Source organism: Lathamus discolor, chromosome 5 (assembly GCF_037157495.1).
Source record: "Lathamus discolor isolate bLatDis1 chromosome 5, bLatDis1.hap1, whole genome shotgun sequence".
NCBI lineage: Eukaryota > Metazoa > Chordata > Aves > Psittaciformes > Psittacidae > Lathamus > Lathamus discolor.
The window spans coordinates 43,716,485-43,730,970 of NC_088888.1; the positions used below are offsets into that span (position 1 = coordinate 43,716,485).

Genomic DNA, 14,486 nt, shown 5'->3' on the forward strand with positions numbered 1-14,486 from the left:
ATCAGTGAATGACTGGAAAGACTGATTACACAAGTTAAAATCTGATGGTCTCAGTGTGTTAATTAAATGGCATTAACTGTATTTTAGCACTAGCCAAAAATGGAAGAACTTAGAGCCTTCAAATAATTTGCTTCAGAAGTCTTTTATTAAGACATTAGGTCATTAATTTTGTCTTAGACGTGTTGTTATAAGATATCTGTGTGGCTGTTGTAACTATGAAGCCCAACAAATCTGTAGTTTGCAAAGGTTTAAGAGAGAAAAATGCCCGTAAGGATGATTTAATCTCAACTTGAAGGCCTGGAACATCAGGCTTGTTGGCTAAGGTCAAATGCTCCCCTGTAAAGCAAGGCAGGGGCGATGGTTCCTTGCCTTTCCCTTGTCCTTTTGATCCTTTCTCCCAGATAAATCTGAATCTGCATAAGGAACCATACAAAATCCAAAATTTCACTTTCAAAGCTATGCCATGCTTGCAAGGGTCTCTATCCCATGTGTTCAGAGAATTCTTTCTATGGTTGAGATTATTTTTACTGTCTTCGTCATATATCATCCCACTATGAAAACTTCAAGAAAGCCAGAAAGATTTGGTAAAGTTTAGATGACCAATAGAAACATAAAGACTCAGGTATGCTAAATGATCAACTTGACCTATCCCAGGAAGAAGCGATAATCAAAACATCAGATTGCATGTTGTTTGAATCCATGTTATTGTAGCTCGGATGGAAAGCTGCTTATCACACAATGTAAGACCATGTTATTATAAAGAACGTATTGAAAGGATATGGCACATTTAACAGCATTGGAGTATTCCATATTAAAGTTTAACTGAATCAGGACTTCTGCCGTCCAAGAATGCCAAGACAGAAAGTTAATGGACTGAGGTGGAAACAAAGGGAACAAGGAGTGCTTAATTACCTTCCAAGCATTTGACTGCACAGTTTACCTATTTACAAGGTTCTCATTGTACAAATGTCATTAATCCCAATCAAAAAAGGCCACATTTCTGCAGCTGGAAACTGCTGCTTGATAATAAGCGAAATCCCAGTTTTCTTCACTGACTCAAGTTACTCTGGGGCGTCAGAAGGGGAATTTCCAAGAAGCAGAATCACAAGTGAGCAGGCAAAGTTAACATCTAATTTTCATTTTCTTTGTGGATTTAGTAGCACAATCCACAACTTTTTGCTTTGTGTCTTGACCACCAAAAAAAAAAAAAAAAAAGGGAGAGGAAAAAGAGTGGTCTGTGTAAGCTGCATGGCTGATCTCCATAAGGAACATAAACTTTGTTTTAAAAATAACAGTTTATGGCAAAGTTTTTCAGAATATGTTTTCTGCAGTGAAGTAGGGTATTGAAGAAGAGTTTCTAACAGTGCATAGAAACAAACAAGCAAATAATGAAACATTACGAAAACATCTTCAGAAGGGGGAGTTCTAAGAAGTTTGAGCACTGTACTGCCTGTGTTTATTACAGGTATGCCTCTGTAATCTACATAATTGACTGAAAAATGGAATGGGCCATCTTAGAGCATTTAATGGATTTGGTAAAGAGTGACGGTTAAAATAAACATTGCTAATAAAAAAGGGTCACTATTCATAAGGGCCAGGACTCCTGTTTATTCCAGCAGGAGAAGGGGAAGCTGCACTGTATGCCACTTAGGAGAAAAATGCAATTACTGTTTCTTGAGCTTGCATCTTTAGCTGTCTGTCTTCTGACTGCTCCACGATTTGTCACACTGGCCCCTATCTGAGGTGGGAAGGAAGGCCATCTGCTACTCCCTCCATACACAATTCCTACTAACTAGATAAAAGGGGGAGGCACAGCTGCAGACCTGGCCAACAGTAAGCTTCTTTATGTCAAGAATTCTCATAAATTAAGAACTGCAAGCAATAGTAACCCTTACTTAGGGAGTTTGTAATGTCAGTGAAATTGGAACTCTTTCCTAAGCATTTCAAGGGAGAAGCTAATTTACCAGGCTATAAATCAGATGGGCAAAGTGAACCAGCTCAGATGAGTACCTTATTTTAAAGATGATTGATTTTTATTTTTTTCCGCAAGGAAAATATGGTTGGATTAATTTATCTGTATTGCAGTAAACATCTGAAAGATTATAATAGAAGAATTTATCATTCAAGAGAAGCTGGTATGAAAAAATAAAGTGAGTTTAATGGGGAAGTGACTAATGGAATGCAGACAACAGGCTTACACTGAAAGAGGCACTGCTGGGCTAGTAGGATGTTATTACTTGAGTTAATCGAGGATGAGTTTTGGTTTAATATCTTTATGAAAAGACTATGGCACAAAATATACGAGGAGAAGATTTCATCTGTATGACAACAGAGGTTGGAAGCCTCTGCAAATACAAAATAGGATTGGCTCGCACAGAAAATAGAGGGTGAATCCAATAAGTTTAAGAACCAGTTCAAGGAGTTTAAGATTACAGTGTTTTAAGATAGCAATAAAAATTTCTGCTGCAAATACGGAAGTTCACATTCTGAAGATAATGAGGAAAATCTATAGCTCCTTAACACAGGATGGCCACAAACCAATAATGTGGCTTGTGAAGAGCTGTGAAAAGGGACAAAAGAAATTTAAAAATATATTTCAGTTCACAATTTCCAGAAGACAGAAAGGGTAATTTTAACGATGCTTTATAAGGCACTAGCAAGATCTCACCTGGAACAGTTTTGTGTCATTTTGGTTAACATACTTCTGGAGGAAGAACTCAAACTTACACAAACTTCAAGTAGTCAAAAAAGTATGAGTATTTCTGCTATGAAGAAAATAAAGAGCTGAGTTTATCAATAGAAGACCTGAGAGATAATAAACTACCCTTTATAAAATAGTGCAGAACAGAGAGAAAGAAAGGTGAACAGTTGTTAAAGTAAGGGATATTGTTGGCACAAAATCAAATTACTGCATCTTCCCATTGATATATCAAAGGTGGAAATTATTGTAATTCCAGACAGAGAAATTAAATTTGATAACGACCTTCTAATAGACTTTTTTATTTCACTAATTTTCATTTTTTAAGACGGACATTGCTACAGTTATTAAGAAGGTATAATACTGTGCCCACAAGAGCAGGCAACAACTGTTGGTGGCCTAACTGACCCCCTAGGAATGACCTTCTTTGGCTGCATTCTCACTTTGATTCTCTCCCTAGTTGTCAGCACCACATCACCCAAACCGCAGATTTGGCTTTCCCTGTAAAGAAGATTGATATGTCCATTTCAAAGGCAATCAAATAGGAAGTTTAACTAACAAGCTCTGAGAGTATGGGAGATAACTGGGAAAACAACCACAGGAAGGGAAGCCCAAGCTTTGTATTTAAGCTGAGTGGCAAAGACTGACATTTTGTGGCCAAAGGCATTGAGCATGCTGTGGCCTGGTCTGTTCCAGGAACAGCAAGTGACCTTCAGAGATCTGCTAGTCATTTGGGGAGGCCTGGGGAGAGCAGGAAATGGAGGCTGGCAATGTGGCACCAAGACTTGAACAGAGCTGCTCAAGAGAGACACTGTAAACACCCTGAGCAAATTGAACCACTACTTTAATCTTTTGAAGATTTTAATCACTTCAAAAAACTCCACAGGCACAGATCCAGGTGTGCATTTATGACAGATCTATTAAACTGATGAAGAAAGACGATTTGCTTCTTGGATCTGCTTTTCCCATTTAGCACACGATTACTAATACCACTTGAGCCTTTAGTTAAATCCACAATGTAACATCTAGTTTAAGCTTTTACCTTGCTTAGCATCGCAGTATGTATGCTTGTTTGTATGCCCTGATAATGGGAAAGGCAAAATGACATCATACATGTTATACACAAAACACGGCCCCTCTAATTTTTAAACAAACTTTCCTTCACAACCTCCTATGCCATAAACTTTTTAAAATTGACTTTAGCTCTCCTGTGTTTTAAACTCTAACAGGGTTTGCTGATCCAGTGCAAGATCAAACACAAAGTACTCTGATCAGAGGCATGTCAAAATATTAAAGAACACGGTGACAGCTTGTACCGCTTTATCAGTTAAAACCACATTACACATCAACCACAACCTGTCTGGCTTGCGCATTTGATTAAGTTTCCTATTCAGCAGTGACTCATTCGTATTCCATGCTTGTCTGAATGACAAATTGAACATTGTGTTGTACTGCTACAAGATGTGTTAATAAACAGTGCTGGAAAGACTTGATCTGAAAGGTGCCGCGCCAAAGCCACTGCTAGAATAAAGGTTGTTCTTAAAGCTGCAAAGCATTGCTAGCTGCTCTTTGAGTCAGTGGCTCACACCTACAACCATAAACCTTCTCAAAAGATTGGCATAAGTGGTCTGACTAAACAGGAGAGTGGAAGAGCGCATACAACGTTTCTTCAGTACATTACTAGTGCAAGCATGCTGACCTGCTGAAGACATCCTCCATTCCTCCTAGCTGTTAATGGCTGCAGAGTAAAGCCCCAATCCTCCCTTTCCCCACTCTAAGAAACACAATGCCAAGCTTCATAGCAGACTGGAGTTGGAAAAATTAATTCTCTTTCCCCATTAGACAGAAAGATGGAGTGTACATATGTCACCTATTTTTCTCGTGCTTTCCTTATGGTTCAAAGAAGAAAAAAAGCCCCTAAAAATATGACAGATCCTTAGTGCCAGTGGAAGCAGTGAAAGATGACTTTACCTGTTCTATCTGCTATGCTACATGGTTTTGCAACTATGCCACTTTGCTGACAGTCACTATGTATATATATACATACTATGTATTGGATATTTATATACACTATTTATATGAATACCCATGTACAGCAAACCTTTTTTTAAAGAAATGTTTTTGTAAATCTCTACATCTTGAGTAGCTTTGTTATTTATTTCACTTATATTTGAGAATAATTTTGCTGAATATAGCCTTGATTTTGCAAATAAAAAAATTACTCGAGGTATATTTACCTGCTTGGTTATTGCCCAATCACCGTACTAAATTTAGTGTTGCCTTCTTCCCAGCATCAAATCTTTCACTTTAACAGGAGTTATTTTTAAAATTAATTAGTTAGTTTTTGATACACAGAGAATAAATGAAGTTTAGGACTTAACTATTAGAACAAATACATATTTTATTTACACTTTCTTATCATTTTAGGTGTTGCAAAACTGCTGAAATAGCAGAAGACAGCCATACATATTGGCCTGTTCATATTTTTCTTCTTCTTTTAACTTCATAACTCTAGAGGCTGAACTGATCAGTGAAAAAGTGAATGTACACACATCACACTGACAACAACAAAGAATGCAGAAGCACTGTTAGCTGCAGAGGTGACAGGTTGCTGAGGACAAGATGGAAAGCAAAAAGCTGTAGCTGCAAGCCTGCTCTCTACTGGTCAGAGAGAGATGGGGCAGTGCTGCTCCCAGAGCAATACACGGATGCAAGCACTTGGCAAGAGTCATGGCAATGTTAGCATGTTATATTGCAGTGGTCTTAGGAGGGGAGAGAAAGTGACCCCAAGTCTCAAAACCCTCAAATTATGACTTTTAGTTTTGATTCTTAAGTCCTGAAAACCCACAAACTGAACAAAACATTTCAGGGAATAAAAATAAAAAAATAAAATAAAAAGGAAAAGAAAGAAAGAAGAAGAAGAAAAAAAAATATAAAATGTTAGTATGTCTCATCCAGATCTGTGGGTTTTGTGAATTCCAGAATATGGTATTTGTCTATTACCTGCCTTAATTTAATATCTAGAGGTAAAGAGGATGATAAAAAGTGTTTGCCATGAACCTACTGGCATTTCTGTTAATTCATGCCAAAATAAATTATTCATTAATTATCATGAGTGTAAACACGCACTCATCCCGATCAGTCATATGAAAAATAAATGTTGACTATATGGCATTCCTGGAAAGCAAAAGCTGTAGACGTCCAAGGATTAGCCAGTATTTCTATTTAACAAAGAATTTGAAGTAATTCAGAGCCCCTATTGCCAAACTGTTAACAAAAGGGACGTTTTCACTTGTTTAAGTCCTGGCCACCTGACAGAGTCGGTGCAGATGCAGAGGAATCACAGCCAATTTCCATCATCCTCTTGGGGTTCTAGAACAGAGTGCGGAAACCAGGAGAATAAGGTACCTGCTATGTGGACTGCTGACAGAGGGTCCAGGCTGTGAGAGACTACATTTGCCCCGTGGCTGTTTGCAATGAACAGGGGGTAAAGAAAGAAGAATGTTCAGTCCAGGCAAATAAAGACAAGCTACTGATGAAACTAAATTAAAAGTGCAGCAAAGGAAACATAAAAAAAAAAAAAACCACAACAAAGCAAAATCAAGTGAAGAGACCAATACCCATGAACCAAGGAAACTGGCTTTTCTTTGTGCTAGCAGAGTATGGAAATGACTGGAACTATACACAGGGAGCTCAAAAATAAGTTTAGTCATTACATTTATAAACAGTAGCTCTGGATTAAAGAAAAAACAACAAAACAACAAAAACCCCACTAGTAATTTAGCTCAAATGACTTTTAATATGAAATAGAAAAAACATTGAGTATGGGCAAATATATGTATTTCAAAATGCAAATGCAGCAAATCTAATATTCTCAAGGAAAAAAGGTCCAAGGGCCTCCTTTGATGAGTCTGGCCTCTTCTCCACCCTCATTCTCCACCACAATTTTGAAGGCCAAATAACTGTAGGTGCATTCCTGCACTCACAACTATTTGCTGGAATATTTAATGCAGTCAGATTATTATAATTCTGATTGCATTTTTGTATTAGTATTTATTTATTTAGCATTGGTATATTTGGCACTCAAATTCTAAACAATTTCACTTCAGTCTCCAAAATTGCGGGTGCAAAACCCAGAAGTTTGAAAAGCAGACTTGAAGAAATCATACAACTTAGCTAAACATTATGGACAAAAATGAAAAAAAGTAGTCACATACATAAACACTAACAAATTAGAGATAGACAAATGCTCATTAAAACGTTAAGATGAAACCTATTATCATTCTACATACTCTTTAGACAAAATTTTATGGTAAAATACTTCTCCATTTCCTGCAACAGTCAGGAATCATCCAGTTACATCTGTGAGCTTTTATTAGTTATTTAAGTTTAAATTTGAAGATAAACACATTGACTTCTTAAACAAAATGTTGAGCTTTATATTCCTTCTCCTTTTGAAAAGCCAGTTTTCCTTTACATTCTCATACTAGCATCTAAAAGGAAACTAGTGAATGTAAAAAAAAAAAAAAAAAAAAAATCGAAAAAATCAATTTTAAAAGCCATAAAATTTATCAAGACAGAACTCAAGAGGCTGTAGAAAAAGTGCAAATGGAATAAAAACCAAACAAAACCAATCAACAGACCCAACCTGATTGTTTTAAGAACTAAAAGAATAAAAGCAAAGTAATCAACCAATAGAATTGCAGAAAAAGATAAAAATAATTGCAGTTCCATTCTGGGCTCAGAGTATGGAAGTGTTAAGTAAGAGGCATGTGTTGCTATATTTCTTGAATTTTGTGCCAGCGATGCAAATAGACAACTCCAGAGTTGCCATCACAGCCACTGATTAGGCCCTGTGCAACTAGTTTTGTGTAATGTTTTAAGCCCTTCAGCTCTACTTAGCCATTCATCCAAAGTCTCAATAAGACCATTTGTAACCTTCATCAGAAATTACCAAAAAAACCTCTTATTGAGATTCTCGATGAAACAGCTCTGAAGAGAAGCCCAAACAGAAATGGAGTACTGTTTATACCAGACAAGACCAGACTTTCGGGTGCTGCCATCACTAGAGCAAAATACAAGACACACGACATGCCATACTATGGTAAACCAACCACACTGACAGCCCTGGTTTTAGATAGTATTTACCACTTATTTCATGCAGGATGGGATATGCAGCAGGGTTGGGGCTAGCAGCTGTGTTTTGATTTATGCCATTTCCTTTCCTACCAAGTGAGAAGAGGGGCCTTCCAGCTGGCTAGAGCTACTTTAGACGAGCTCCCACCCATGAGGTGGCAGAAATACATAAAGTGGAATTACCGTTCTCTGTCTGCTAGGAGTGCTTCTTCCAGATACAGGACTTACTGAGCCCGATGTGTCCAATTCATCAGCAGAGGACCATGAGGACAATTCCTAAAGTTCAGAAGGAATGGAACTCAGAAATACAGCAACTAGCAGTTCAGGTAAGCAAACAAAAAAAATCCCTGAGTGAAATCCCAACAGAGTTATTTCCAAGCAAATAAAATAAAGCAATTAAATTTTGCTACCAAATTTTATAAGACTAAGGCATTACATGTTTTCTCTGTTAACCCTGAAGAAAAAGAAAAGCAAACAGGTAGTTAAACTTAATTGCTTTAAGTGACACATTTTTCACCAAAGTCAATAGAGAGGAAAAAACAGTTACTCTTTATTGGCCTTTAATTACAAGAAGAGGCTGGTACCACCAAGATTTTACTTAAACAGGCAGAAATTCACTAGAAAGAGGGAAGAACTGAGTTCTTATGGCTTAGTAACCTAACCTTAGTTAGGCTAATAACCCTGACCATTCTTATGATTGAATGTACTTTGCTAATCCAAGACTTTTAAAGCAGGTAAAAAACACTTTTAAATCTTTACTTTATACCTGCCACTGTTGCCAAAGACATATGCATAACTCCCTCCCAAATACCCGGAGACACATGATAACTTGAAGAGATTTGGAGTATAGCTCAAAGCTCAGAAGGCACTATGAGATTCATTAGCCTATTACATTATTTATTTATTTATTTTTACAGAGTGAGCATTATCTTCCTCACCAGTGACAACTGACACACTGTAATTTTCAGTACTGCAAGTAGAATAATTATCTCGTATACTTCGTCAGTTGACTGAATCAGTAGTGGTGGGGTAAACAAACTTATTCAATACTTATTGCTACACCAAATAGCAAAAAATTACTGGATTAAGAAAACTATCACAAATTATATGTTTACATTATATAGTGTAAGATTACTTTATGATATTCAAGATTACGTTTGTCCATCTTGGTAAGTATTGCAAACAACAGAAAGAGTGCAGCCAAAAGCACTGACCAGAGAAAGTCAAAACAGCAGGAAATGTGTGTCCAACATACAGCAAGGAATAAAAAGGTGTGACCTACCAGCTGACTACTTGAAATGTCTAGGATTTTCTCTAGGTCTTTAATATGACGTGTGACATCCTTCAAGAGGAGCTTCAGTCTGTTTCCAATGACATGCACCTTTTCTTTGGCTTCAAGACAGTCCTCACCTTCAGCATTGACTAGCAACTGGCAAGACATATCTTGCAATGATGCCACCTTCAACTGAGACTCCAGCAGTTCACGTCTGATTTGCTGTTGCCAAAGTAAGTATCAGGTATTTTTAATTAAAGGTTTTTTCTATTTGTTTGTTTTTAAGAAAAGGAAAGGAAAAACTTTCTAATCTGCGGGGAGACAGACAGGTGGACAGCAGCCTAGTTCTTGCTTGAGATTTTAAATCACAAGTTATGCTATTAATGGAAGTGAGCAGTGTCCCCTACCAAAGTAGTTACTGACACTGGTCCCACAGCTGTGTGTTAGCATGCAATGTACAATGCTAACCCTCAAATTAAAGGTAAATCTGATTAGGTGTTTTTCTGATGATGGATTTTGGGAGAAAAAGGGGTGATCATATCCCTACCAGCAGAAGTCTGTGATGATCCTGCAGCGTATCTGAGTCCAGGTTTGTATCGATGGGCACAATCTCATTTTTTCTTCTGTCAATATTCTCTAACCAAAGCAGCAAACCATGGCTCATTTCATGGAAATCCTGCAAGTGATGAGTGATGATTTTAACAGTGTAGTAGAAAATTCCAGTCAAATTCAGTTTTTTAATTCATCCTACCGTAGGTCCTACTGGCTAAAGAACATCACTTACAAGGAATATCTTAGAATACTATTCCAGAGATGCAAAATTTAGTAAAACTTGTGCTGGAAATACATGCTTCAGATAGTGTAGGTGTATCTTTCAGACAACACATGCCGAAGCTGTATTTCAGCCTCCATGGTCATCTTAGTTTCAGACTAGATAATGAGCACACCAGGCAACAATATGGTTTACATTTTTGATACACAGGATGTTGACAATTTAAAATAAGTGCCTGGCACTTAATACAGACCTGGCACTGCATTAACGCATCCTGTAATGAGCACCGCCACTCTTCGATCATACTGCATACGTGGTCCCAGCGCACGTTCATCTGAGACAGGCGTTCTTGAAGCTTCTTGCTCTCTTCACTGTCGGACTGAGTGAACTCTGAGCTACACAGATTGATGGATAAGATGATTGCTTTGCGGTTATCAATTGCTTTTTGCAGCTCCTTAATGGTAAGACAAAATGGGACAGGGGAAGAAAGGATGGAAATCAGTAAAATATGACTTTCAGAAGAGCCAAGTAGAAAAGGCACTACAAGGATGCACTGATTTGCCATCAGCAACTGCAGAATAGTACCTTACTGCAACAGTCTCCTTACTCTGGGTATGAGATTCCTGTGTTCACTCTGTGACTTCACAAATGTTCACTCTTTAACATCTACTAAAATTTTACTGTGAGCATAATGAGCATAAATTGGAACAAGCCAATTAAACTTGTAAATTCTTAAAAGGCTGAAGTCATAGTTCAATTTTAAAGATCTGGCTCATATTTCAGATATCCTGAAGACAGAGTAGGCACAACAAAATTTACAGAGATGGAGGACAACTGTACTTCAGCCCACAGTAAAACTTTTGCCCTCACTTCTCAGTTTTGCTGATAAACATAAAATACAACATGTTTTCAAGGGGAAACTGCTGTCAACAGTATTTTAAAATAAAGGCTTTTACTGAGGGAAAAGAAAACATACAAAGAGTATAAACAACTTACTCCAATTTATAGAAGTAGGACATGTATAAAACCTCTGATTTGTTTATACTGGCAGCCACAAAAGAAACCCCACCTCTTTTGGTTTGGAGGGCACTAATAGGCTTTCCAAGAGTGGGTGTGATAAGAACAGGATTCTTATGAAATGCCCCCTTTTCCACCTATTTTACAGCATTTACTTAAAAGCCTCATGTCACAATGACCTTTGTAGTACTTATGGAAGCTAAATTTGGATGACAGTGAAGATCAGCATTAATACACTTTTGATGGATTGCTGTTGGAAACAGTCTTTACTATCTGTCCGCCTCATTCCTAGTATGGACCACAGTGCATTTGACAAAGGCTCCCACGTTTTTGTGCCCAAGCTTATAAGATGGTAGTAACTGAATGTGCAGTTGTGGACCACCACATCTGCAGGTCTTTATAGCTACAAAATATACAGGAGAGATCACAATGGCAGCATTTGGATCCTGATGCTTCTGAGATAACAGAAGAAGAATCAGGAATGTTGAAAAGTGACACCATTTTTTTCCTCTGTTATACTGGTGACAGCAGTGTGCAGGCTACAACCCCTTTCAGCACTCTCTCTTTCCTTCATACAAAGTTATATGTCCCAGTGAGGTGGTTCTTTTAAAGTATCTATTTTGTTACCAGTATGACTAGAAGAGATTTGATTTAACTCCAAAAAGTGATTTATACAATCACTTAGCAGTTACTTCAGTTATCAGCAGTAGCCTACTATGTGCAGAATGGAACATGCCAGCTGCAACTATCGGCAACCTCTTCAACATACCTGTTGCACTCAGATCTGTCTACAAGAAAACTCATGGAAGAGAGAAATAAAACTCACTTTCAGTTTTTTAATTCTGAGCTCAATAGTTCGTATGTCAGTGCTGAGATCAAGGTGGCGGAGCTTCTCCAGTTCCTCTTCAGTTTCTCCCAACCAAGCCCAAATGCTATTAAGGTCAGAGTTAAACTGCTGCCATTGCTGAAGGTTCTGCTTCATCCTCAGCTCCTTGCTTAAAGCTTGAGCCTGGATTAATTCCCATCGTTCAATTACACCTGGAATGATAAACACCAAATTCACCAAAAGCAAAAGAAAACCTCTAGCCAGACACACAACTGCTTCAGTTGAATCCCATGCAGGACAAAAAAATGTGCCATAAAACCCTGGAAACCGTAACCCATGAAATACCACACTGAAAACTAAGATTGAAGAACATGATGTTGGAGAGAAAGAACAGAGATTCAGGAGGATTCCAGACAGCAGACGATTTTGCCACTTTCTAGTATCAGACTTCTATGAACAGGATCAAGTTGACACATGCAGGTCTCTAAAATAGATTATGCTCGTACAAAGATTTCATAAATTAGCATAAAAATCAAACCAGGCAAGGAATCTGAATACATCTAACTAGCCGTATACTATTTATAATAATAATAATAAAAAAATAAATAAATAAAATAACTAATTATTTTCATTGGTATTTGTACCTGTCACAGTTTAATGCTCATACCTCACTATATTTGCCTAAGCTACTGTCGATGCATTGGATAAATACCTGTGCTATAAAGAAATAAATTTCTTCTTGTTAGTTATCTTGAAATGCTATGGCAGAAGGACAAGTTGTATTGTTCCATCAACTTAAAACTAAATAAAACTCACAAATAAACATCAAGCTAAGAACAGAGACATTGCCTTTAGAGTCTCTGGAACACATTCATGTTTTTACAATGCAATATCTCCTGTTCTACAGCTGATGCTTAAAATTAGGCAAATGAATACTTCTACCAGATGAATATAAATTTCTGTACTGTAGACAGAAAATATTAGAAATGAAAGCTAATATTAGAAGAAATGAACACTTACTTCTGTGTTTTGTATAGCAATATAAGCAAACTTATTTCATCAGAAAACATTCAACAAAAACACATTACATCCACAGAGATTCTCCAAAAGGCTTAGGATTATGTCTTGTGATATGAACGGGTTCTTAAAATGCACTTATATGCCTAATCTCTTTATAGAATGTATACAAGGAATACTTACTATTCCTATTGAGACATGTAAAACAGAACATGATAACAGAGTCATGTAAATATACCTATATATACATATAGGTAATATGTCAGTAAATAATATCAAGTGTTTATGCAGAAAAACTTTGCTTGTTTGCTACTTTTTGTAACAGCTTTGCATCAAAGAACTAAATATTACTTACCAGCCGTTTGTGTTTCAGTACTGTTCAGGTTAATAAGTCCAGAAAATTTTTCTTCTTCTTCCTTCAATTTATATCCAAGCCTTTTTACTGAGTCTATGCTTCCACTGCACTCACCTAGTAGCTTCATCTGTGTTAACAAACAAAAATCCTATTTCAATATACAGGGCTATCTGCATAGAAAATTCAAATTATAGTTCAACTTCCAAATTTTCCAAAATTTGGCCTAAGTGTGAAGATAAAAATCTATTACTCTAACAATCTGTCCTGATACTGTCAGAGAAATGTATATGAAGGCAGTAAAGACCTAAAGCATAAGTTCAGACTAAAGAGAAATAACACAGTGCCACTGTGTGAAATTGTGCTGGATGACTTTAGGAGCCATCTGTTCTAAATGTTAAGACACTATGGCAAAGATGCTAGAAGATATGATAAAGAAAATAAACATGTGTGGAAATACTATTCATCCAAGCAGCTAATCTTTAAGTTCTGCCAGTAATAAAATTTGAACTAATTAGAGAGATTTTTCTTCCAAAAAACCTCCCTGAGAAAGCTTTTTAATCATAGATTCCATATATGCAATCTTGCTTACATGATGCATGTTTACAATTCATCAGCAAGATGAATACTCTGCATGAAGCTATAAAACCTGCTTTTAAAAGCAGAGGAATTTTAAATGATGATATCATCATTAGATGGGTAAAAACATATGTGAGAAAGTACTTTTGGACATCTGCAAGAAAGCAATAGGAATACAAATTCCTGAGAGTCATGTTCCTGTAATTTTACACTATTATAAACACACTAACACAAACAACAATAGCATGTGGTTAAGGATGGCAGCCCTATGAGTAAGTCTGAGAAGCAGTAATGTCCAATTGCTTTGTTGTAACAGCTATATATTTCAATAGCAAATCTAAGCCTGCAGTGCTTATTCAACTTGTGCTCTAAAATGCACGCACATATCCTTTGTAACTGGAATCCAGCTCTGGTCCTGTAGGTGTTTTGCTGCGGATGATATTTTCTGTTTGCTGTATTTGGAAACGACTGGTGTCTAAGGCCTTGTCCAGCTGTCGGATATGTGCTTCCAAGGCACCAGGTTCTCCTGTACCAAAACAAAAAAAAGCGACTGTCACCCAAGTTTTCTCAAAGATCTTATCATCTTTTGCCAGGAATATCAGGAATACTATCTATGTTAGACAGGAAAGAAGAAATGTGATTACGGCAGTGAGTGGCAAAATGTCAAAGCGAACTGATTACACGAGAGGGTGTTAGTGACCTTCAGAGGACAGATGACTATACCAGTGAACACAACTGCCATAAGCATACTGTCAAAGAGTTCACAGTTTAAAGCAGGCTTGCAAACTATTCTGAAGTGCCCCTTTCCCTTGGAGA

General features: G+C 37.1%; 1 protein-coding gene across 2 annotated transcripts in view; it reads right to left on the reverse strand.

Annotated features, from left to right (window-relative positions):
- SYNE1 (spectrin repeat containing nuclear envelope protein 1) overlaps positions 1–14,486 on the reverse strand; it is a 295,836-nt gene that overhangs the window by 3,199 nt on the left and 278,151 nt on the right. For both annotated transcript variants that reach the window (XM_065680584.1, XM_065680583.1), the window contains 8 exons: positions 14,054–14,196; positions 13,095–13,221; positions 11,723–11,934; positions 10,133–10,333; positions 9,655–9,783; positions 9,117–9,329; positions 8,018–8,110; positions 6,107–6,165 (listed from right to left, as the gene is read on the reverse strand). In XM_065680584.1, the coding sequence (XP_065536656.1) occupies positions 6,107–6,165; positions 8,018–8,110; positions 9,117–9,329; positions 9,655–9,783; positions 10,133–10,333; positions 11,723–11,934; positions 13,095–13,221; positions 14,054–14,196 (1,177 nt within the window). The remainder of the gene's footprint in view (positions 1–6,106; positions 6,166–8,017; positions 8,111–9,116; positions 9,330–9,654; positions 9,784–10,132; positions 10,334–11,722; positions 11,935–13,094; positions 13,222–14,053; positions 14,197–14,486) is intronic.